Source organism: Heloderma suspectum, chromosome 2 (genome assembly GCF_057233095.1).
Source record: "Heloderma suspectum isolate Gila_16-S chromosome 2, 16-S_ref, whole genome shotgun sequence".
In the NCBI taxonomy this organism is placed as follows: Eukaryota; Metazoa; Chordata; class Lepidosauria; order Squamata; family Helodermatidae; genus Heloderma; species Heloderma suspectum.
Genome location: NC_139459.1, coordinates 125,557,779 through 125,584,226, shown reverse-complemented (window position 1 = coordinate 125,584,226; position 26,448 = coordinate 125,557,779). Strand labels below are relative to the sequence as shown.

Sequence of the window (26,448 nt, the reverse complement as noted above, 5' to 3'; positions counted from 1 at the left end):
AGCCTCTTGACAATTCTGTTCGGGGAGAGAGAGAGAGACTGAGACAGACAAACATTCTATATTTGGAGATGTAAGTAAGATTTCTTAGTGGCTTCTGCATTCTGGTTCTGTCACAATCAGAGCAGTTCTTCTAGGGAACTTCTCCCTCCCTCCCTCCCTCCCTCCACCCCACCCCACCCCACCCCACTGGCCATACCAGGACTCTTTTTAAAAGATCATCCTCAGCACCAGTTTCAGTGTCTCAGGTAAAACCAAAACAGCTTGCCTTTTCCTGTGTCTGTGTTTCCTACCTTCCAGAGGACAGGCCTCTCTTTGAAGGCATCCTCTGTTTGTCCATTCCAAGTCCAGTTTGATGATAAAAAACCCTAAGAAGGGAGAGCAGCAGGGGTCTTGAAGTTGCCCATCCACAGTTAGCACCTGGGCTGCAGTCTGAGCAGGCACACAGGTCACCTGTTCAGAGTTTTCCCCGCTATGGTGGGCTGAATTGCATTTCTACTGAAGTTGTAGTAATTATTCCTACATTTGCTTCTATACATATACAAACAAGCCAACTTTATGCAAATCTGTATCCTCTTTTTTTAACGGATGCATGCCCTCTATTTTGGTGATGCGTAAGCGGCCACCCTAAATGGTGGGAGCACACGAAACAAGGCTCCAAGGATGATCTCAACACATGGGTAGGCTTGTATGGGAGCAGGCAATCCTTAGCGTGTCCTGGGCAAGGGTTTCCAATTCCCAATGGTTTGTTTGTATTTTTTGTGAATGGTTGTGAACCATCCAGAGAGTTTCGGCTAATGGGCGGTAAAAAAATGAAATAAATACATGAATAATAACAATAGTGGTGACAAAAAGGCCCTTTTCTTCCTAAATTAGGATCTATTAAAATCAAGAAAGTCTGGGGGGGGGATTAGGACTACATTTGTGTGAAAGGATGTGTGTGGAAGCTCCAGTTCTGGAACAGAAAACAAATTCCTAGCAGGGACAGTGCAAGATGTTCAGCCACCTGAGGCAGAAAGACATGTGCCACCCATACCTCCTCCTCCTCCCCCTCCTCCTCCCCTTCTCCTTGGCTGCCTCCTCCTTCTCCTCTCCCCTCAATGCCCCACTCTGAAGGAATCCTTCCTCAGAGCGAGGCATTGTGGGCAAGGTGGACACAGAGACTACCTCCGCCACTGCAACACAGGCGGTCTCCAGGGCCAACTCACTCACAGTGCTTCGCTCTGAGGAAAGACCCGCTCAGAGCGAGGCATTTGGGCCTGGTGAGCTATCCATGGAACCTTCCTGCTTCCCTGCCCAATCCTTCGCTCAAAGGGGAACTCAAGAGTGAGGCATCGGATGCCTGCTCTGGACAGATGCGCCAGCCCCTCTCCTGCTGCCATGTCCCCAATGCCTTGCTCTGTGGAACCTCAGAGTTCCTCTGAGGAACTCTCAGAGCATGCAACTGCCCTGATGCATTGCACTGAGGCAGCAGCAGGCAATGGGTCTCAGTGTGGGGAGTGGGCATGGTTTGCCACCCCATCCAATCCACCACCTGAGGCAGAGGACTTATCCCATCTCATCTGAGGCCCTGATTCCTGTGCCGAGCATATGCTCAGAGGCACCTTGTCCTTCAGTTCTATCTGAGCCACTATTCTGTATCTGGCACCAGTTGGTGGACCTGAAGGTTGTAATGGAACACCAAGTAGAACCCAGAAGCCTGAAGTCTGCCCACCCCTGGTTTAGAGCTTCGAACGTCAATACCAGAAATTTAAGTTGGCCCAGAAACTAACATGGAACCAATTAGATTGTTGCAAAATTTGTGTTATACGCCACAAAACATGACGCTGGCCATAGTGTGCAGGCCCTGAAAGGATGCGAACTGGTTCTGGGTGGGCCGGGTGCTTACTGGTGTGTTTATATTTCAAGAACTACTCGTGAGGATGGCAGCCAGTCAGCTGGCTGGTTGGCTTGCCTCTCTTCTTTGTTCTCCCATCTACCTTTAAAAGTAAAGCCTATATGGCTGGACCAACAGCATGTTTCTCTGCTTACTCCCAGCATGCTCCTGGAATGACACTAGCCAGGGACATGCTGGGTGGGAAAACATGGCCATGTCCGAAGCTCTTGCTCCAGCTGGGTAGACATTATTCTTAACAGGAGGAGAAAAAGACATGAAGCTTTGAGCAGGGAGAGTTGGGTAGTTCCCTGTTCCTCAAAACAGTTTGCACCCTTTCGCCTCTCTCTGTCCCCATTCAAATAATCTAAATTCCTCCCAATCCACGCATGAATGGGGGTGCCAACTTGTGGGGGGGGGATTTTAATTCAGCCTGGCTGAATGTAGTGGTTTTTAAACCTGTACTCATTTTGCACTGCAGTTAATAAGCAATAATGCTGAAAAGCGTGCAGTGAGCAACAAGCTGGAAACATAACAAGACATAAACAAAACACACAAGGTACGCAACAGAAAATGAACACGGTGACAGTGTTAACTGCTGGGTAATAAATGGGAGGCATAGAGGTTTGGATAGGGGACTAGTAGAAACCAGAGTTCCTATGTGCAGAGAACTTTCCTCAGGAGAAAGATTCCAGCACAGAGGTATAAAATATTCAGAAATCTAGACGTTCAGTGATTCTCTACAACATGGTTGGGGAACCTTTAGCCCTTGTACTTCAGCTCCCATGTGCTTCAGCCAGCATGGCCAAGGGTGATGGGAGTTGTAGTCCAACCACATCTGGTGGGCCATATGTTCCTCACCCCTGCTCTACAAGATGCCCATGACTGCACGGTAATGTAAAGCAGGGATGCAGAACCTCCAGCCCATGGGGATTAGGAACACAGGAAGCTGCCTTATCCTGAGTGAGACCCTTGGCCCATCCCTCATGCTCTTGTCAACACTGACTGGCAGCGGCTCTCCAGGGTTTTAGGCAGGAGTTTCCAGCCCTACCTCGAGGTGCTGGGGATTGAACCAGGGACCTTCTGCACACAAAGCAGGGGCTCTACCACTGAGTTACAGCCCCTCCTGTCTGATTCCCCATCAGCTCACCAGCTTCTCTCCTGGCCTCTGGCCATGCACAATGCCTAGCCCTTGTCAGCACTAAGGAAAGGCAGCCTTTATCTAGCGCTAACAAGGGAAACCCCACTCTTATCTCAGTGTTCTGTGGAGATAAGAATGGGGTTTCCCTTTCAGTGCTAGCACAGGAAAGCCCTTCTCTAGCACTGACAAAGGAAAGGGACTCTGTTGACATACAGGGCAGAGATTTTAGGGGAGGGTGGGGCTTGAGAAGGAGGGCTCTGAAGTGCGGGGCCCACCCTCTGACATCAACTGGCCTCTGGGGGTATCCCAGGAGTCAATCTGGCCCAGGGGGCTGGAGTAGTTCCCCACCTAATGTGGTGAATTGAGGTGGCCCAAACTCAGTGTAGACATAAAGAGCCTTTCTACATGAGCCTTGTATTGCGCGCTCATGATTGTTCAGTCACGGTAGTTTACAAGTCTTTTACATAACATCCTTCTCCTCCAAGGCCTCTCCCATGCTTTGCAATCATTATCAAGGGTTTTTTTTACTCGAGGAAAGTCCAGTGTATCCTCAGCAGTGCTACGAAATGCTCCATGTATTTGCGAAATTCCGTGCAAATGTATTATATATGTATTATATATATATAATGAAACATATAGAACATCAGAGAAAGAAAAACCCTGGGGAAAAACACGTGTAAAGAAGCCGATCTTAATGCTGCAAAATATCTGGAAGAGGAAGTCCTGGTAAAGGTGCAGGATAAAAGCCTCATATAGAAATGCTCATAGAATAGGAAGAAGACTACACACCTTGTTTATGGCTCTTTTCTAGGCTGGAAAGGCTTCGGATCCTCGTTCAGAATAGGAGTGCTAATGCTGGGCCCCCAGAAGAGGGAAACAGCAGTGGTCTTGAAAGAGGTCCTGAGGCTTCTTCGCCAGCCTTGTCTCAGGGCGGACAGTGCATGGACGTCCACAGAACACAGACAATAGCTCCCGAATCAAAGGCTCCAGAGAAACCACCTTCAAAACTATGGGGGTTTCACCTCTGCAGAACAAACAGGGACATTTCCAAAGGGGACGGGGAAAACATAAGAACACTCTGGAACTGCTGCCGAAACTGTAAAATCAGCCCCCAGGGCTCTGAACCGAAGGAGCGGAAGCAACAGCCAGAGTCCTGCTCCAAGGCTAGCCGGCCAGATGCCCGTTCCAGGAACACCCGCCACTCAGCAGTGACGAGCATCACCAATGGCAGCTCCACTGGGTCCAATAGTGCAGGTGAGGGGTGCCTAAGGCTCAAGGGGAATTGTATGAGCAAGAGAATCTGGTCGATTGGGTGAGGTAAAGGCATGCATGGAGCTCATTCAGGAAGGCTTTAAGGCCAGGGGTATTGCTATACCTGGAGCAGATTCAAGAAGGCTTCATGGCCAGGGGTATTGCTAGGCCTGGAGCTGATTCAAGAAGGCTTCAGGGCCAGGGGTATTGCTAGGCCTGGGGCCATGGGCCTGAACCTAGTTCCCATGATCCCAGGCCTATTCCCAAGAGCCCTGAGCAGTGGAGGCTGGTGGATCCAATGTCGGTGGGGCTGTGAATCCATTCTGGGTTTCAGTCAGAACCAGCCAGAACTCTAAAGGAGCTATCCAAGGTGCTGAGCCCTCTCCCCCCAATAGGTTCAGCACCCTGATAGCTCCTTTAGAGTTCTGGCTGGTTCTGACTAAAGCCCAGAATGCATAATAGCCTCTCCAGAATCGGAGGCACCAGCGTCCACTGTCCCGAATTGTCCACTGGTGCCAACTGAAGGATTTGTCCTCAGCTTCACTGCTTTGTAGGGGGGCATTTTCAAGGGGGATTGCAGGTGCGGGAGAGCTAATCCCCATTCTCCATGTGCTGCAATATACTTCAACCCACTCACCCCCCCCCCCACACACACACACACCCCGCATGGCAATGACACTGAGAAAACTCTTTCTGTTGGTGCCACTGGGAGAGTTAGCTGCCGTGCAGGAGAGAATTTCCATGGGGATCACAGTTGGGGAGGAAAGAGTTAACCCTCCCTTTCCTGTGCACTTTGCCCCCACCCCAAAATCCCTCCCCCACATGGTAATTAAGCTTAGGGGGGGTGGGAAACCTTCCATTGATGCCAATGGGAAGATTGGGCCCCAGATCTTTTACATGCCTAACAGCACCCCTGCTTGAGGGACAAACAGCTGAACCCCTTTTGAAAAAGGAAGGAGATGGTGTTTTCTCCCTGCTTCTGCTATGTCTACTTTGCCCACAGTTTCATCAGCAGACACCCTGGATTCCACAATCCAGTCATTTCCATCCATCCAGTCAGAGCAGACCAGCATAATGGATGTGGAGGCCATCATTAACATGATGGAATGTGCCCACGCTGGAGACAAGGTGCGTCCACCCCCTTCCCTGCTGCTCTTGAAGTGAAGCCTCTTGTCCACAGAACCCTCAGCGGAGGCCCTTGCTCCTCATAGAGCCCAAGTCAGGATCCATCCCTGTTGCTTGCCCCAAAGAACCCCAGGGCACCCGCTACTTTATTCTCTATTGGTTTACTGATGTATCTGAAGGATGTTCAGCAATACTATCAGGGCAGCGTAGAAGAATATTTCATGTATTTATTTATTTGAAAAAATATATCCTGCCTCTAAAGGTGTAAAATAAAAACACTTCTCAAGGAGGTTTACAAAACCAAAATACAAAACACATTGGATCCAATCCATTTTTAAAGTGTTTTATATTCTTATTTTGTAAACCTCCTTGGCAAGGTGTTTTGTTCTGTTTTTTTAGTTTTCCGTCCTCCTTCCATTCGTGGAAGGAACTGTGATCTTGTGGAGGTGCCCGTCGGAGGGAGGGCAGACAATTTTTGCTGTTTCCACTTCCCCCGATAGGCCCCTTGAAGCAATCTCCTACATTGTTCATACAGTTCAGAGCAGATTTGGTTTTTTAAAACTGGCATCCAGAGACCTGCAGGCAGGACAGAGGATTTTGCTAAAATCTCCTCCCACCCCCCACTCCTCCAGCGGGAGTGTTCCATGTGCAGAGTTCCATTTGCAGGAACTCTGGATCCAACCCATCCAATATAAAAGAGAGTGAACTAAAAGAGCAGTATCAAAATACCATACAAATTGAAGTAAGCATATAAACAACAGTCAAAACTGTAAATTGTGAGGCATGGCAGCAGGCCAGCAGTGGCAGGAAAAAGACCACCCGCCTTCCCCGTTATGTCTGATACCAGAGAAGGGAACACAGGCCTAGGAAGCACGTGAAGTACTACACTGTCTGATATGAAAGAGGATACCCAGGCACCCTTTCTTTTCTTTTTATTTCCTTTCCCTTCCTTTTTTCCATGGAATTGTATTTTATTCTGAAATAAATTAAAAATACGGGGAACAAAAAAGAACAGACATCTCATATGCTATACTATCTAAGCTCCAGCCTTTCCAAGCAACGTCTGCTCCCTCCCTAGAGCCTGGATCATGACATCGCTGGGGATCAGAAGAGATGGTCAGAAACACTCCACATATTCCTTATATATTGAACCTTTTTGTGGTTTTTTAATTGAAAGCAGGTTTGGGAGCCACTCAAAAGCTGGATTAATATCAATAATATTATTAAACATACAATTTTTCCTCTTCACTCCTAGAGATGTAAAATTTCTGGAAATACTGAAGCCATGGGAAAAAAAGATTGTTTTTCTGGGTGGGTTCGGGGGAAAATGGAAATGTTGGGGAAAATTGAAAATTAAGCAATACTTTTTTCTTTTTTTTTAGCACTCTTTACAGATCTAAAGTCACTTTGTTGCTTTAGGACAGCCTTCCCCAACCTGGTGCTCTCCAGAAATTTTGGACTTCCACTCCTATCAGCCTCAGGCAGGATGACCACTGGTCAGAAATGCTGGTAATTGTAGTCCAAAACATCTGGAGGGCACCAGGTTGAGGAAGGCTGCTTTAGGAACGTAAAGCAGCCTTTATGTTCCTAAATTTATATTTAACTTGGTTTGCTCATAAAATTATCATCATATTTGAAAACTTTAAAAAGTAAACTCAGTAAATTTGTTATTGTCTGAATAAATGTACTTTAAAAATTTAATATACCAAACATGATTAATTTTATGAGCAAACCAAGTTATACATAATGTATTTTAGGTTCCTATTTTATGTCTGACCAGAGGAAACTTCAGCAAGTAGTCCTTGAAACGTCTGAATCATCCTAGAAGCCAGAAGAAGCAGAACGACCTGGAGATTGAGGAAGACAAATCCAGAAACACAAGACTCTGTAGAACAAAACCCAAACTGTCAAGACTGTCAAGAATGTACGCTTTCTTCCATGTTATGGATATGGTGACTCTATTCACATGTTGGGAAACTGAGCGTGACTTGGAGCATCCCCAAATGTTTAGCAGTAAAAGATACATTGGATCAATAATTTTAATAAGAAATGAAAGAATAACTATGCTTCGAATCCTACAGAGAGGATTAAAAAACATTTTTCCCTATCACTTCATTATTTCCAGACATTTTACATCTCTAACCCTTCTATAGAACTCTTCTTATTACATTGTTTTTAGAAATCATTTGCAGGGGAGAAAAGGCTTAGTAGCAATATATAAACACCTTGTCTTACATTCCAAAATAAAATATTTCATAATTCAAAGGTGTTCAATATTTCCAATTTTTCATTAAAAAACAAAAATGGCCCTTGGAAAAAAATGGAAACTCTTTTTTAAATTTTGCTTTTTTTCCGGCCTTCATATCTCTATTCCTTCCCCATCCCTTTTTCCTTTTGTGTCATTTCTTTTGGACTGGGCACATGAGGGCAGGGGCTGTCTTTTTTTAAAAAAAAAAAATTATTGTAAATTTCAACAAAAACAAAACACACAAACAGGAACAACAACAACAAAAAGAAAAAAAGAAAAATCTAAAGTATAACTACATGTTTTAAAGTCTCAGTTTCAATTATTACAGCATTCTAAAAAAAGGATAGATTATACATAAACTTCAATAAAAACAGACCAAATATCCATATATAGGTCCATTCACTAGTGGTGCCTATATAAAAGTTTTACTGTTTTAAACTGTTCTATTATACACTTTGTACATCGCCCAGAGTGGCTGGGTGACTGGCCAGATGGGCGATTAATAAATTTAATAAATAATAATAAAAAATAACAGCCTTTCGAACGTTGCTAGTGTTGTTTGGTCTTCAATCCATTGCATTATAGGAGGTGAGCATTTATCCTTCTGGTGTTGTAGTATCAGTCATTTGGCAGTCAAAAGGGCACGAAAAATTAGAGTGACATTATATGCCACAGCTGAAATTGTGGGAGGAACCCTGTGCTGAGAACTGAATGCCATCCATTTGGAGAGAGGCTCCAGACAGCAAGATTCCAAAACTGACCAAGGTCAAGGTGGAAAATCTAATCTAAGTGGGAAAGACCAAAATTTAGTACAGGTCAGCAAATAAGCCTGATGATATATAGCAAGATCCGGAAAGCCAACCTACCTTCTTTAATTGGGAGTTGCATCCTTTTCAAAGGTCTTCTTGGTGGAAAGGACCCCCCCCCCCCTGCCAAATTTGCAAAACAAAGCATTATATTTAAAAAAAAAATATTTGCTGGGCATAGGTAGAGGAGTCCCATGTATAACAAGGTGTTGTCTTGTGTTTTATTGATCTGGGAGCCTTTTTGGCTGAAGGGTGGGACAAAAATGCTTTAAATAAAATTATAATTAATAATAATAATGAATCATAAATTTCCAGAAACACCTGCACAACAACGAGGAGAACATTAGCTTCCTCCGTGCCATCTCCACCAGTTGCATGGCCGCACAAAAGAGTGGCCAGGACACATTGGATCTCCCCTACACAAAAGCTGAATTGACAGAGGCACTAGTGGTGAGTGAAATGCAGCCCCAGAAGTCCAGTGGGAAAGGTTTCTGGGTGGTGAGCCTTGGGTTTCAATGCTGGGAAGCAAAGAAGAGACATCTGAGGGGTAGGGCTTGTGGGTCTGACAGAGAGAATTGTGTGGCTGCCCGTATTTGGAATAGGGTGGCCATACTGATTGTTAAAAAAAATGAAGGGGGAAAACAGAATTGGTACCATGGAGTTGTTGTGCCTGTTCTAACTAAGTAGCTCTGTGGAAGGTGAACAGATGAAAAAGAGGACAGACAGATGCAGCTGAGTGGTGGGGCTGGAGGCCCGTGTGGGAGAAGCACTGTGGATCACTTTGTAAATATGCCCTCTTGAGGCAGGCTAGGGGTTGGTTGATGGAGCAAAGCACTGACTCTCACCTTCTGCATTGTACCTGTTGCTCTCTCTCTCTCAGATGGTGATGGAGACCCTGCCCATCCACTCAGTGCCATCCTTCATCCTATGTTGCTCCATGCTTGCTGTCTACAACCTCAGGTATCCAGACTGCCTATGACACTGACATCTGTACTGGTTCCAGCACCAGTGTTCCTCAACCCTACCATTTTCCCGGGCTGGTGGGAGCGGGAGTGCATTTCTATTCCACAGTATTTGCCACCTCCCATGCCAATTCCAGAACACCCCCTTTTCCCAAAAATCCAAATAGGCTCAGTAATTGCTGCTCTCTCAGAGCCTCCATCTCTTCTTTTCTTCCTCTTTCTGTCAGTCTCCCTCCTTTCAGTACATTTCTTTCATTTCTATACCGCCCAGTAGCTAAAGCTCTCTGGGCACTTTACCAAGATTAAGCCCCTAAAATACAGTATAATAACAAAATGTAAAACCATTTACGTACAAAAATATAAAACAATTTTAAAGGCCATCAGTAAAAATCCCAGGACCTGTTCAAAACCTTATCATATGCTATCAAATGCCTGGGAATAGAAGAAGGTCTTAACCTGACTCCAAAAAAATAACATTATATAGAATTGGGGGGCCACCACCAAGAAGGCCCTCTCCTTTGTTGCCATCCTCCAAACCTCCCTTGGAGGAGGCACTTGGAGGAGAGGCTCAGATGATGACTATAGTATACGGCTAGGTTCATATCCTTGTCTACTTTGCTCTCTTAGCAAGCATTGTTACTTCTTCTGCATTGTGCTACCACGCTTATGCTGATGACATTTTGCTGAGTTGCTCCCTCACCTTTTCTTGCCAATATTTTTTTATTGTCATGCTGCACTCTCCTCCTGGAGTGACGTTCAACTCAGTATGCAATAACTGAATTGGTCTTAACCCCAAATGCTTGCTTTCACTTTCTCTTCCTCTTTCTGTCAGTAGAGCTACTCTGAATTCTTCTTTACAAGTCCAAAGCCTAAGCATAATCCTCGACGCTTTGCTTTCTCTTACAACTCATATTCCTGATCTAACTAGATTTATAGCACAGGGATGTCTCAAGGGTTCAATCAAGGGGGCTCATAAATGTGAGTGCCCCAACAGAATGCTTGAAAGCAGGGCTGCGCTCACCCTGATCCTGTGAACCAGCTTCATGCAGTGTCCTGCTTCACTTGTCCCAAGGTTTCTTAGCAACATTTCTTGAGTCACGAGGAAGGTGGAGGTGATTTCAGGCACTTCCAGTTGACAGCATGAAGAGCAGGATAAATGAAGCCCAGCATGTGGTTCTTGCTGAGGAGAAAGCCCTTGGGGTCTTTCTCCTCAGTGGGAATTGCCCACAGAGCATTGTTTTCCCTGCTGAGGATGCTGGGACTTGTGGTCCCCATCCATTCCCCAGCGAGAAAAATGTGTTCTGCATGTTATTCAGGCAAAAGGGAGAAGAGCTCTAGGGCAGAGGGGCTGAACCTCTTTCAGGGGCTGAAGGCAAAAGGGAGCTGGCCAGCGGTGAAAGGGGCAGAGCCAACATACCAAACGTTACAGCATATTGTAGCTTAAAGCTCATACTTGGGAAGAGGCATTTCAGTCTTTTAGAATGGGAAAGACTGCACAGAACTTGGGAAACCATCAAATGATCAGAAGATGGGGGAAAGGAGTCGGGCCCAGGGGATGGGGGGGTGACCATCTGGGGAACCCTGGGGCCAGAGTAGGACCCCAAGAGCTCTGGATTCAGCCCATGAACCTGAGCTTCAACACCCCTGCTCCAGGAGCTTCAGGTTCAACTGGGAGTGCTAAAGACACTGTCACCTCTGCTTTCCTCTTCTCCCAAGATAAGGTCTTTTTGTTTTTGCAGGGGGTGGTGATCAGGGAAATGGTGGAGGTACTTTGCACACACTTGAGTGGCACATGCCCAAAGCTGTCAGGCTACTGTGAGCATTAGCCTGAAACAACCACAAAGGCTTGACCCATTTTGGGGCAAGCAGGGGGATGTTCACACACCCCTAATGTTAGTATTTGTGCCATTTTTTTAAAGCACTGCTAAAAACTCTCAGCCAAATTCTCATTCTGGAAAAGGTAAATGTTTTCCATTTATACTTTAACCTCAAATGTACATCTTTAAGGGCATCAGAGTGAACTGTGTTGCCAGTTTAATTTCTTTGTTTTAAGTGTGCAGAAACTGTCAGTTGTAGTTTTAAAATGCAGGTAGAGTAGATCGGGGCAGGAGGTGTCCCTAATCTTTTTGGGTTGGTGGGCATATTTTTTGAGAGATTATCATGAGTGATCTCACAAAATGGTTGCCATGGGGGTGGGACTTGCCCATGTATATAATGATTGCCAGCGTGGACATGGGCAGCCCCACAAAATACTAATTTCCCCAAAGGCAAGCTCGTGGGACTAAAAGAAAAGTAACTTGTCCAAGAATCTAAGTACAAGGCAGAGGTGGGGTCTGAGCTCCAAAACACAAAACTACTCTTTTGAACCCAAATAAAGACAATGCTGGAGGGCAGCCCTTTGCTTTCTAGTATGCCAGCCCCCCAGGTTTTTAAAGTAATTACAAAAATATTAAGAAGTAAAATAAAATAAAATAAAAATCAGAAGGAGCAGGGAGCCTAGTGGGCTTCAAGAGAGGTGTCCACAGGCACTACGTTGGGGACCCAGTAGTAGATCATAAGTGTGACAGAACTATTAAATAATGCTGATGGGTGGCCTTCCTGCAATGTTTCTACAACAGGGATGGTGGAGGATGGGTGAAGCAAATATAATGTCCTGAATGACAGCTGCTCTTTCACCCTGCATAACCTATTGCTTTTCTGTTTGTCCTACCAGCAAAATCAAGCCTCCATTCGACTCTGAGCAGGAGTCATGCATCTTGCGGTTGGCTCTCCATGGCGTTTTCAGCATGGAAACAGCAAAAGGGGATTCTCACAGTCAGGTAGATGCTGATCAAACTTCTCAGAGCTGGGGTGAATATGCTCTTGTGCCATACTCCCTTCTTCTCTGGTGCCAGATCCCTTCTTTAGCTTGTATTGCTGAAGAACATTCTACCGCAGGGCTGCAGTGGGAAGATTTATGTGCCCCAGGAACGACATGGGGAGGTGAATGAGGGTTGACTGGTTACATCACATTCTGCTTTATTGTCCTGAATCCATGAGATGGCTTCCGGAAGAAGGGCTTTATTTGGACAGGCTAAGCTACAGGGTTTTCTGTAGCCTATGTCCATACATTTAAAATTTTACTTGAATGGGTGGGGGGTGTACTTTTGGCATCTCATGACATTTGACCTCACTGTTTACTTTTTCTCTCTCTGCACTGATGGGAGTATATACCCACCAACCAGTGGAGGCTGGTGGCTCCTATTTCAGTAGGCCAGGAATGCTCTCTGGGCTTAAGTTAGAAATCTAAAGGAGCTATCCAAAGTGCTGGACCCTATTCCCAAAATGGGTTTAGCACCTTGGATAGCTCCGTTAGAGTTCTGACTGGCTCTGACTGAAACCCAAAGCGTATTCATCACCTCACTGAAATAGGAACCACCAGCCTCCACTGTTGCTAAATGAAGATAATACTTCATGCATCAGATAAAGTGGACTTTAGTCCATGGAAGTTTATGCCATAATATAGGGGTGCAGAACTTCAGGCTTGGGGGCCAAATCTGGCCCACCTAAGGTCCTGGTCAAGCCCTCTGGGATTTCCAGATGGTTATGCCCATTTCCCCTGGCCCCACTCCCTTTCCCCCAACCACTTTGATGGTTTCCCAGCTTTTGTGCAGTTTTTCCTTCATTCTAAAAGGCTGAAGTGCTTCTCCTAAGGTTTTGGTTACTGACAATAAGAGCTTTAAGCTGAAATACACCTGTTTTGCCTCAGGCCCTACCCACCACTGGAAGGAAGGAATATAGTTTATTGTATTAGCAATCAGCTATTGTACAATTCCAAAAAGTAACAACAGTCAATCTGTTAAATTCTATATGGCAAAATAAATTAAAATAACAATTAGGGGTGCAATCCAGCCATGTTTAGACAGAAAGAAAGTCCTACAACTCCCAGTGTTCCCCAGCCAGCAGGTGATAAAATAACAATATTACAGCAAAAACAGCCAGATTATACCTAGACAGTAGAGTACAGAGGACAAGGTTCCCAGCTTATAGACAGTTTGATAATATAGATCAAGTCTTTGATCCAGTTACTTTTGGATGCTCCTTCAAGGCACGTATAATAAACTTTGCAATTTTGAATGTGGTATATCTGTCCTGGTCAGATAGCAAATATAGCAGTTTCTCATGGCTTGTTTTCTTTGGGTTCCTTGCCAATATTGGCTGGCCCACCACAGGAATGTGGCCCCCAAAAGCTTATCTGAAATGGAATCTGGCCCTTGGCCTGAAAGAGGGTCCCTGCTATAACAAAGGTGTTTGTCTTTAAGGTAGCCTGTTTGAAATGACACTGTGTTTGCGGGCAGGAGAATCCAGCCTCTATAGACTAGCCTATGTGGCTCTCTTTCCTTTTAGGCTCTGTACAAATCATCCTCAGACACAATGGAAACTATGCTGAAGGGCTTGCTGTCCGAGGCTCCGACCACAAGCCGTCTACTGTTTATATTACAGGTGAGTGACTTAAAGGGAAGACAGTAAGAATTTAGCCTGCAATTAATATGAGGGAGAGTCTGTCAAGGAAATTATTTTGCCACCACCATCTTAAGCATACTTTGGGTCCTCAGCATCACCCATTGCGCAGCAGTTTAAGATCGTGGCCCGATGGACACATCACACAAGCATTATTGTGAGCTGGACAGCTCATTTAGCATTGTTCAGGGTCAAGAAATGGGGTATTAAGAAGGAAAAGACTCGGGGCCAGCACTGCTATTAGACAAAGTGAGGCAGGTGCCTCAGGCTGCAGATGCTGGGGACATGGAGCTGCAGCAAAATGTTGGAGAACAGCCCTGTGCATGCCACCCAGCCTGTCTGCCACTCCCTGAACTAGCCAGCTGCCCTCAGGTGTGGTAGAGGCTGTTTCCCTGTTGCCAGTGTTCAACTAAGATCCAACTGCCAGTCTGGTGTCAGGTTTCCCGATCCCCCCAGCACATACACTCAGGCAATCTGACACCGGACACCCAAATCAGTGAGATTTCTTTATTGCAGGGAATCCCATGGCAAAAGCTTAATGGTTACACTCTTCAGAAATCATATAGCTGATGGTCAGTAGCTATAGGCTCTATGTAATTCCAGAACAGTCCAAAGCTAAACACTACTACCGTGACTGAGATCGTCATCGACGTGATTTCTCTGTTGCCATCTCCATGGTTCTGAACACAAGGGAAGGGACTCTGGATTCCTGGGTACCTAACCCAAACAATCCTTTCACAGGGCTCCAACCCTGGACATGGAAAGGGAATGATTCCTGGAATGAACCCATCAGGAAATCAAGGGATAAATTCTTGAAAGGCCTAAACAACCCACACTCATAGAGAGTCCAGCATTGAATCTCTTGTTGATAACTCCAGGCTACATGGTCAAGACCCATCAAGATCAAGGGAAGGGCATACCCACACACGCAAGGAGTTCCGGGCCACCACTTTCGCATTGGCAACTCCACGCTGCATGAGTTCTGGCAGAGGGAAGTCCAAAAGTCGTAGATCAAACCCAGCCTGCTGTACACTGAGCTGACCACAAGCACAGACACACAATCCACAGCAACGAGAGTTCAAGTCTATGAAAAGCCTCACAGTACTTTTTATGACAAGTCCTTAACCATCCAAAGTTCCAGTCCATGTGCAGAGTGCCTCCAAAAGCCCAGGTGATGGTGGATCCAAACAGAGAAGGCTTCGGGCAATGAAGACGAGATGTTCCTAGCAAAGGCTCTTCACCTTTGCATCAGCTAAAAAGGGGAGGCCTGACTGTAGGATACCCCCTCCAGATCCCTTGACAGACAAGGGCCTTTACCCTTTCAGCAAGGCCCCTGTCTAAACAGGGCAGCACTGCTCAGCCCTCCAGCAGTGACGCTTCAACCTGGGCAACCCTTCTGCAAACCCCACCCCACCTCTGCCAGGTTCTCGGGCAGCTTCCAGCCTCCCTGCCTTCCAAGGCCAGACCAGCGGGTGGACAGGGAGTCGGGTGACTCCCCCTGGCTCTGCCTGAGAAAACTGACAGAGACAAGCTCACACAGATGCTGAGGTTCCAGAGGCTGAATAGGCCCAAGCCCTTCCAGGCTACTTCTAGTCAAATCCTGGCTATAACCTACAAGGCCCACTGCAGTGCTGTAGCTGGGCTGTGACATCTGGTCAGCTTTGATATATGGGATGGAGCGGGGGCACAATGTTGTCTTTTGTCGCAGGCAGCAAAATATCTTGGGCTGGCCCAGAAGAGACACTTGTATGGATACTGTTTGGTATGTAAGCCTAGGGCAAATTCTGTAATATTTCTGATTGCTGCTTCCTTGTGTTGTAAAAGAGACTCCTCTAATGATAGACACATCATGTCTAAGGAAGGACTGGAACAATTTACTTGAATATAAAACACAATTAAAGCCTAAAGCCTGAAACTACTGTCAGCCACAACAACATACATCTAACAATAACTGGAATTCTTCTTCCCAAACTGCCTCTCTTACAACTATTAAGTCTTCATACGCTACAGTCTGATTTCATGCACTTTACCATATAACTTCCACAGCACATCAGCTTCTGGATTCATTCACAAGATATGCAGGAAAGGTCCAGGGCCATCAAATGCAGCACTTCCTTCCTTCGCCATGCTGTTCGGATGCCAGATTTTGATGTAAGTACCCCCTCCCTTCCCCCACATGCTGATTTGGCTGGTGGACCTGAATTGGGAGACACAAGTACAAGGAGAGGTGGACCCAAATGGCCATTACCTCTTTTCTTTGCTCACGGGAGTGTGTCTGCAGGCTGCGCTGTTTTACTCTAATTGGCCTTAGGACCACAGGAACATTTCCCACATGTGAATGACTCCCCACTCAGCTACATGTGACAGGGGAAGAGCAAGTAGCTGAAAGGAAAGGTGGTTGCCTCTGCCTTCAAGAGCTGATCAGTGTCTTCTGTGCAGTGCTGTGTTGTTCCAGCAAGGATATCACCCAGGAGACTCCTCTTTTCTCATTATCTTTAGTCCACTTCCCCTGGTGGGCACCTTCTGACACTCCCAGCAGACTATCTCCTTTGAGAAATTTCATACTGGATACCTTACTTTTTATGGCCAAAGGGTAGGGATATCCATCATGGGGAAATCCGGCCCTTTTTGGACTCATCGGATTTCCCCGACGTCCCTGGCTCGGCTTGCATTTGTGAGCTGAGCCTTGGGATTTCCCCCAAATTTGGGAGTTTTTCCAGCATTTTCCCCCTTATACAAATTGGGGAAATAGTTGCCCCACAATTTGTGCAAATTACAGAAATTTCCCCCAAAATTTACACAAAGTGCGGCCAAAATTTGTGCAAATGACGCAAATTGCAGCTGTAATTTGCAGAAGTTGCTATTTACGAGAAAACCAGAAAATCTGCAAGCTGGCCCAACTCAATGTGGTTGTGTTGAGCCAGTTCACGTGGAGGTCATGGCGCTCCTGTTCTGTGGGCTGGGAAAAATACTACATTTTTGGTGTTTGGGGAAAACATGGGATAGGCTGGGGAAAATTGCGGGAGACACCCTGGAGGGTAACGGCGTCATCTGAAGCTCCTGCAAACTTCTGTGACAGAGCCATCTCAATAGCAGGATAAAAGCTCCATGTGATGAACCCCATAGACAGGAGAGCATCTCCCTTTGGTAGTCCATTCACCCCGGAAATGGAGAAGATTATTTAGAGCTCTGATTACTTGCCTTGCCCACGAGACTTGCAGGGATAGGGATTAGTTGAAACAGAGGGAGAATCTAATGTGTGTAGAGAATAGTTCCCTCTTGTTTTCTTTCCCACCAGAAGTCTGGCAAATTCCCCCCCATTTTGGGACATCAGGTGGCACAGTTTGGAATATGTATCACAGATACAGTGGAAGATGTGAGCCACCAGGCCAGGGAGACCATCAAGTGCCTTCATCAGCTCTTGCTTCATCAGATGGGTATGTGAGCTTGAAAGGATGAGAGCAGCAGCGCTTGGTTGGGAGGCCCGGTGTTATCCCAAATAGCTCATAGACACCTTCATTAAAACCAATCTCATCTTCTTAGAGCAGGGGTAGGGAACCTTTTTTGGCTCAAGGGCCAAATTGGCTTCAGGCAAGGATATCAGGGGCCACATGCCAGCAGTGCGCAGGGCCACCCCACTGCTGGCATGGCATGTGCGCCCCAACGTAATTGCCCAGGCCCATACACACACTTGTACACTCATACACACTCACTTTGATTGGAGGTAAGAGGTTTTCAGTTCATTGGCCCAATCTCTCCCCCTAGGCCTGCTCTATTTTCCCTTTGCTTGTGTGGATCCCAGAGGGAAAGCATCCCACAGTTAAGTTAGAGCTTAAGGGAGACATGACCTCACTTCTTTCGAACTTGTTCTTGTCCTAAAACCCTGACTTGGCTAGCGAAGGATCAGCAGCCTGCTCAGTGTTGCCGTTCATGGTGGGGTTCACTTCTTCTCCTACAAGCTGGACCCCATGCATAAGCACAGATGTAGGATACAATACATCCACGGAGTATCTGAAATATCTTCTCCCAAGCCAGACTCCCATCTTTATTTTCTCAAGTCTTGCCTCATACCACAGCAAGAATTAACCTGAAAGGTATCAGACAAATACCCTTGGAAGGAAATCTTGGGTACCTCATAGGCCCCTGCATAAAGGGAAGTTAGTATCCAAAAGGAGCAGAAATACCTCAGGCTCTTATGTCAGAAAGCCCCATTATGTAGAGAGAAACAGATATTTCACTTCTGGTGTCTCCCTGTCAGGGCTGAGCGTGAGGGAGGCTGGAGAACTGTGGTGCCACAAATCAGAAGACAAAAAGATCCTGGCTTATATGGACACTTGCAGGGTGGGTGAGGTAAGGATAGCCCTTTGGGGCAACCTGATGTATGGATGCATGACCAGATTGCAGCCAGTGGAGATGCCAAGATAAGGTTGGCGTGGAAGGCACTGTCAAATGGAAAGCCCCGTGACACGGGCAGTGATGACGGACCCTCCTGTCCACATAATTATTCCTGTTCTAATACCAACATTTGTGTTCCTGTGCCTACCAGTTTGACAGCAAAACGGGGCTACCACAGACAAGGCAGTGGTTTCTCCATACTCAAGGGACTACCTAGTTTTGCAGAACCATATTAATTTGTAAACAGAAAGAAAAAATGAAACAGCTGAAGCGGGATGTGGACTGGGTATGCTCCGTGGCATCCAGGAATCACAGAAAGTTGAGACTGTTGGTGGGAGGATGGGGGATTGGCCTGTTTGATCCCATGACAGTTTATAGTATCCTGGAGGTTGTTCAACCAACAAGCTAAAAAAATCTCTCCTCCGTGCACTATATGACATGATTTCAGGATGGAGGACATGAAAAGGGATACCTTGTCCCTTTCCCACTCTTCAGAAACCTCCCCTACCCTCCCCCCTCCCAATATATAACAATAAAGTGCTCAGATTAGGAGCTAGCAGCAAGCCCTGAACCTGAGCCCTTTAGCGCTATATAGAAAAGTGGGGGAAGGTTTCAGGAGATGGGGAAAGAAGGTTCTGAAACTGTCTCCACTCAAGCCCAACTGGTGCTACAAGGCTCCTGTTTCAGGCTGGTTGGAACCCTGAGCAGGTGCACTCCTCTTAGTGGCTAGGAATACACTGTAACATTTTGTTGCAGGTCTCCACTTTTTCTGTTCTAGTGCTTTAAAAAAATCTGAATAAGACTCCTAGCACACTACCTTAGTAACATGACCACTTGTTGGTTTTAGCTGTTTGGGAAGATCTTCACGGAAGATCAGACGAGAGCCTTTCTTCAGACTGCGTTGCTGGCTGTGTATGATCCCCTGATGAGGATAAGTGAGGCAGGGATCCTCCTAGTATATTCCCTCCTGGGGAAGGCAAAGGAGTTAATGGACGATAAGGTGAGCCTCTAGGGTTGACTTGTAAGCAGCGGGGGCAGCTGGACCGTTCATTACCAAGGCATCAGCAGGCATATCCAGGGGCATTGCTAGGTACTTAAAAACTCTGGGCCACAGACCCATGACACAAATGTGCATGAGCTAACACACGCACCTTTAGAATTACTAGCATGTAATCACAGTTCACCAATGTTAGCAACAATAACAGTGAAATAAAGAGCATCTCTACACCAGCCTAAAATCCTGTATTTAAAACAGGGCTTTCTGCTTCCATTTTAAATGCAGGATCATGACGGGCTCCCTTTACACATGTTTCCTTTCCCCCTTCCTTTTCCCTTTTATCTGAGTCTTCAATATGTTTCATTATACAGCTGCTAGATGGCGCTGTGGTCTAGCTCCTCTTATTGCAGGTTTTGCTTTTTCATGAGAGAACTCAAGCGTGGTAATTTGATAGTTCATTATCTCCAATCTTTTTAAAAAATGGAATAAAGGTCATATAGTGCGGGAGATGCCCTGGAGGTTGACGATGTCGTCTAAAGGACCCGCAAACTTCCATAAGTAACCAATCTCAATAGCAGGATAAAAGCTCTGTGTGAAGAATCACCAAGAGTGCTTCTGAGCATATGCAGAATTCTTTTCTCTCACCACTGAGCAATTACAGCCTCCTCCTCCCCATAATCCTGATGGAATATATCCCACAGGGATTAAAGTCTCAGCATTCCCTTTGAAGATATTAAGCACCGGTCACAACTTTTACAAAAAACTACAACCAGATCACACACATTCTGTTCCCCTCCACACAACAATACCTCATTTTTCCTCTACACAGTAATCCTTCCTCATTTTTTCTTCCTCCAGCAACTCTTCATAAAAACAGATGTTGTTGTTGTTGTTATTATTTTGCAACTCTCTTCTACCTTCTCGTTATGTTCAAGTTCTGGCTGTCTACTCCTCTCCATAACTTAATGTGTGTCAAGACTACACCAGGATTCAGCCAGAGTCTGTTTTCAATACTAGGGCTAAGTTATGAACATATACCTCTGAGCATATACCGCCTTTCCCTCAGCACTGAAGCTAGGGTCCTTGCAAAAAGATAAACCACAAATGACAAAACAGACATAGGATTGTCCTGAAAGGGTAGCCAAGCATGGAATAGGGTGGGTGAGCAGTTTATTAAGCCTGCTGTACCACATTCACAACTCAGGACTTATTTCTGAGTAAACATGCAAAGGAGCAGGCTGCAAACCTCCCCAGAAAAGTAACAAAGGGCTCCTTCACACTGGGCTTTTATCCTGCTATGGAGATTGCTTAGTCACAGAAGTTTGCAGGTCCTGAACACAATGCAGCCCTCCTCCAGGGAACCTTCCGCTCTTTGTGAGCTCTACTGCATTGTTTTCCATGACGAGAAAAGTCCAGCATTTTCCCTTCTCCCGTCATGGAGTTGACATAAATGAGGGTGCACAGTTTAGAGATGCTTATATTGCAAATAAAACAACTGTGCCACCTAGCTGCTTTGTAGTGAAACACATAGATCTCATTGAGAAGTTTGGGGTTTTTTTAAAGCCACGTGGAAAGGACCCAATCTGGCCCTACAAAAATTCTGGAAGCAGAAACCCCAGTAAATTACAGGATTTTTAGCCTTGTGTGATGAAGCCCTTAGGCTGCAATCATATGTACACTTTCCTGGGAGTAAGCCCCATTGGACGTAATGGGACTTACTTCTGAATAGACATACATAAGGTTGTATAAGCGAGCTGTATTTATCCCCCCCCCCAAAAAAAACCCTCATATGTGTGTGTGTTTTTTAATTTGTGATTCCATTGCTGGATAATGGCAACTGACAAACAAAATGGCTCCAGATTCCTTCCTCTGCAACCATGTGAACTCAGTTTTCTCAAAGAACTGGGTGTGGAGAAGGAACAGACAAATTCTCTTGTCTGTCTGTATAAAGTCAAATACATTTGAGAACTCTCCTCTCTTGAGAATTCCCCAAGACTTGCTCTGGATGGAATAATGAAGAGAAAGAAAAACCAGGATTGTGGAGGGAAGAAAAGTAGAACGGTGACTGAAAATGGAGGGAGCATTCCCTAAATCCAGTGGTTCCTTCCAGAGGGGGAGCACTTCAGAGGAATTTCGGAGGAGGGTGGGAGGGTTGTCTACACCTTAATTAACTTTGTGAAATGAGATTGCTGTGGGCTTGTTGTTGTTTTTAAATCATAAAACATATTAAAAAGCGCTGCAGAGCCATGAGACACGCTTCACTCAGCCTCTCCAGCACATCCTGGAATGTGATGTTGCATAGTCCTAACTCTCCTTATGGTATAATCTGCTGCCTGTAGGTATGTGGGAGAAGTTAAAGGTGGAGGTGGAAAAAGAAGTTTGTGGAGGCTAATTAGATCCTTTGCTGTGCTGCAGAAGCCAATTGCTCCAGTCTAGGACAGTAAAATCAGATGCTGTGTGAAATATAACAGCTCTTCCTGACCTTCCTTCTCTCTTTTCAAACTGAAATTGCAAGCAAGCTCCCAGCAGTGGGCATGTAAGATTAGAAAAGGAGAAAGAGAGAGAGAGAGAAATGAGCAAACTGTGGAAGGAAAGTTGTTAGGATCTCCTATAGTTTAAAAGGATGCTGCCTTTATACTACACCCCCCTATTGAGTCCTAAGGCCTCCTACTCACTGCAAGGCTACTGGACTCAGAGCTTTTCTACATGAGGCTTTTAACCCACACCTTTATCAAGGCTTCTGCTTCCAGATTCTTTGCAGGATTAAGTTCGGCCACTTTACATATCTGTGTTTTTCTTTCTCTGCCTTTTTATATGTTTCATTACACAACCACTAGATGGTGCTGTTGTATAGCAGAATTGCGCAATTACATGAACGTCTCATTCCGCCATTTCTAAATAATACCACCCTTTCCTTGATCTAAAAAAAGCCAGGGAAATTGTTGCAAAATACAGGAGAGGCTCTGGAGGATGACGATATGGTGTAAAGGACCCACAAACTACCATGAGTGAGCCATCACAAGCACACAATAAAAGCTTCATGTAGAAAAGCTCTCAGAAGCAAGAGAAAGGCTTGTATTAATGCAGACAATGTCACTGGGGCAGTTCAAAAGATTTAGAGCGCATGCTTTGGCATGCCACTCTATAACTTGGTATGCCATCCTACAGCAATGCCCATGGGTATATCATCAGAACCACTCAGAGTGGACTGGCAAAAGATGAAGGGGCCTCACAGGGAAGTTAAAATGGTTGCAATACAAATGTGTTAAAGTTCCACCCTCTCCCTGTCACAAAGAGATTGCATACCTCATGTACAAAATGTTTGCTGTATCATTTTTAAATACACTGTGCAAACATGAACAAACCCTCCCCCCAGTACTAAACTGATGTTTGAGCAGATAAACATGTTATTTATTTATTTATTTATTTCATTTCTATACCGCCCAATAGCTGAAGCTCTCTGGGCGGTTCACAAAAATTAAATCCAAGCAACACATAATAAAACAATTTAAAATATACAGAACATTAAAACCATGTAAGAGATTTGGCTGAGGAGTAGGGGGTGCAGAACCAAAGTGGACACAGAAGCACAGGAGGAGGGGCAAAGAGAAGACCATTTGCTCTGGAGGCTGTATGTCATTACAGAAATGAAAGCAGGAGGAATGGGTGCTTGCTCTAGAGCAGAAAAACCTGCACCCATTCTTGTATACAGGTAGTCTGATCGTTTGTGTTGGATTTGGTTCCTCCCTTTCCCCACCTTCCCAGGCAGAAGATGTGGAGCAGAAGATCTACCAACAGCTCCATAAGCTTCGGATACTCCGAGAGGTGCCAGAAGCATTGCAAAACCTCTTTCCAAATAAAGGTAATGTGGCCAGGAAGGACCATAAGGCAGAGCACATGCTTTGCATGCAGAAGATTCAGTTCCCAACATTTCCAGTTTAAAAAAGAGTTTGGTAGCAGGTGATGGGAAAGCTTGAGGCCTTGCAGAGCCACCACCAGTCACAGTAGACAATATTGGGCTGGATAGACAAATAGTCTGACCTGCTATAAGGCAGCTTTCTATACACTAAAAAGACTGAGATAAAAACTGCTCTCCATACCCCATAACCTCCATCTGACCTATTCTGGCTGCTAGGGGAAACAAAAATGGTTTCTGAATTAACTGAATGAGTTTTGAATTAATATAATTCCATTCAGAACTCATTTGTTACTATACCATTCATTTCGTGATGAATAATAAATAGGCCCTGTTCATTTCAAGTTTTCATTCATTATGAAATGAACACACACCCTACCAATGGGTTAAAGAGGAATAAGAAAGCATATAAAGGTTTCTGGAAGGAAATCAAGCAGAATGATGTAGCAATAAAATAAACTCAAGAGGCTTTAAGAAACAAGAGTTTAAGATAGAGAAACTGAAAGCACAGAGGAAAAACTAGACAAGTTAAGCTAAGAGGATTGCCAGAAGAATTTACTTGGTAGAAAATGATTTAAGATCTTCTTGGACCGTAGTGATGGTTGCACAACAAGGATGCAGCACAAATCTAGAATTAAAGCAGCAGTGGCAAGAAGTCTGAATTTACATGAGGTATTTTTAATCAAGGTCCTTAACATTTAAGTTAAAGAGGTGATTCTGCATAGGATAATACAGAACAATCAAAAGCTTTGTTGATCAAGATCCAAAATATAGTTATTCAAATAGAATAGCTATTTAGTCCAGTGAAAGAGATTCAAATTGTAGTAGATGTTAATCCAGACATTTTAGGAAGAAGGGAGATTCCATCAGGCTGCAGTTATAGGTGCCTGAGTTGGTTTTCCTCTTCCCTCCTCATACCCTTTTCCTGTTAACAGGACTTTCACCACTTTCCTCCTCGTCTCATGAAGCATTTCTTTAGTTTCTCTCTCTGTCAGCCATGTCTTCCTCACTCCAGCTCTTCCTCTTCACCTACTCTCTTCACATCAAGTGTCAACCTTTTTCTGTCACCTGAGTAACCAGCAACCTTCCCCCCACCTTCTGATGTATCTATCTGATCATTTCAGATCCAGCTACAGACTGAAGGAAGTAGCAAGAATGCATGAGCTTGGCCTTCCCCCTGGACACCACACCTCCCTGTGTCTTTAGTGTCAATCTAAAGGGGGCCTACATGAGAATGGATGTATATGCATAAAGCTCCCTCCATGAGGACAGGAACCCTGGTCAGTCACTGTTCCTGTCCCCATAGAGAGAGTCCCACATGTGTGCATCTGTATTTGTATAGACCCCCTCCAAACTGACAGAGAACCCACAGTGACAGGGAGCATAGCCAGCATGAGCAGTGGTGTCCAGGGGTCTGAGCTAGCACATGCACTTTCACTACCCCCTTCATGCATTCAATACCCATGTGTAGGATATTGGACACATGACGCCCATGAGTAGGGCTTGTGTCTAGGATGAAATGAAGTTGAATAGGACTCCTGGGCCATGTGAATGATCATTCATGGTACGAAGATGGCAGTTATAAGCTGCACCTTTCGTATACTGTGAGAGCCTCTAGTCCTTGGGTGGATAACTTGTGGCCCACCAGATGTTTTCGCTTACAACTCCCATGATCCCTCACTATTAGCTATGCTGGCTAGGGCTTACTGGGAGTTTTAGGCCAAAATATCTAGAGGGACACAACTTGCCCACTCCTGCTCTAGAAGCCTAGAGAGAACACGGCCACATATCAATTTTACTTATAAGGCAAAAATTGTTCTTTCTGATATCAGTCCTATAGCTTACCCTTAATATTGCCTTTGTATACAGTACCGCTTCCTAAGTATAATTTAGCTGGTATAATTAAGGCCCCCTTTTCTACTTTTCTCTTCCATCCAGTTGATGTGATCTTCGAGAATAAAAATAACTAAAACACCCATGACAATACTACTTCAGGCTTGAAGACGAGGATAGCAGGACACAAAGTTTAGCATTGTGTTTCCATTGGGCCCTTCTTGTGGAACGTGTCTCTTCCTCCCATTCACTGCAGTGGAAAGGCAAACATAGGACCCCTGAGGAGTCTAGCGATTGTTTCTACCCAGAACCAATTTTCTGCTGGATCTCAGAGCAGCATTCAGTATAAAAGACTCTTGGAAGCACCAGGCAATACATCACTGGGTACAATGACACCAGAGGGGAACAGCCAGTGGGCCACACTCCTTTGGCACACACATTGAGTGATCCAGAGGCCATAGCATTTATTTTTAAATTAAGCAAGCACTGTGATTTCTCCTTCTGATTAAATGGCTCCATATTTTTCTTTGGACTGTTTTTGTTTTATGCTGTATTTTCCCTTATTTTTTATTACACTTTTTTGTCATAAACCACCATTTTTCTTTGTAAAATAGGCAGAACATAAATTAAATAATAGTATTTATACGTACACACTCAAGGGAAAATATGTGTGTAAAAACAGGGGTGGGAGTGGAAGAAATAAGGAAACAGGTATATCCAGAATGAAACTGTTGATTTTGCAAATTTCATTTATCATTGGGTCATAGTACATCCCTTCATCATTTGAAGAACCATGCCTAGTGTGCAGCAAAGTACACTGTTTACACAGTGACATCTTACACACACACAACTGATTTTGGGCAACATGTGCTAACATCATGGACTGTTTTCCAGAGATGCTGATAGGTTAAAGCATCGCTTGTTTTCCATCCTCAGTCACATGGATGCTGGAACTGAGGCTTGCTGTACTTTGTGAGTGCTGAAACAATGCACGTGATGCCAGATAAATGTTTTCTGTGGTTTGGTTTTTCCATGTAAATATTCCTTTATATTCATTGACATTTCCTATGGCACTAGCTGGATGTTACAATAACACTACAAAACACTGGATTAAGCCAAGCACAGGTTATTCTGGCAAGAGTTGTTGGAATTCTGGCACATTCTTCACTCATTTTTCCACCATGTTCTGTCAAATGATGTGAAATCATGATCTCAAATCATGAGCGCTGTGGTAACATATCTACAGGATGCACCTAAACTGACAAAAGTATTTCTTCAACCAACACTATTAGGGCCAACCCAAGATGTTTTTCTGCTCGAACACAACCAAAGGTGTCCCCCACTCCAAGTCAGGGTACATAATACCCAAGGCTAGACAAGTTATTTGGGCACCTGAGGCAGAAA

At 45.0% G+C, this 26,448-nt stretch overlaps 1 protein-coding gene across 1 annotated transcript; it reads left to right on the top strand.

Annotated features, from left to right (window-relative positions):
* On the top strand, positions 1 to 25,696 carry LOC146352713 (maestro heat-like repeat-containing protein family member 7). The gene is made up of 13 exons (XM_084834716.1): positions 1 to 70; positions 3,823 to 4,265; positions 5,266 to 5,390; positions 8,757 to 8,891; positions 9,322 to 9,401; positions 12,117 to 12,222; positions 13,790 to 13,885; positions 15,950 to 16,054; positions 17,202 to 17,340; positions 18,162 to 18,253; positions 19,146 to 19,298; positions 23,061 to 23,157; positions 25,150 to 25,696. Coding segments are annotated over exons 1-13 (1,605 nt in total). The 5' UTR covers positions 1 to 68; the 3' UTR covers positions 25,182 to 25,696.
* The last annotated feature ends 752 nt before the right edge of the window (positions 25,697 to 26,448 follow it).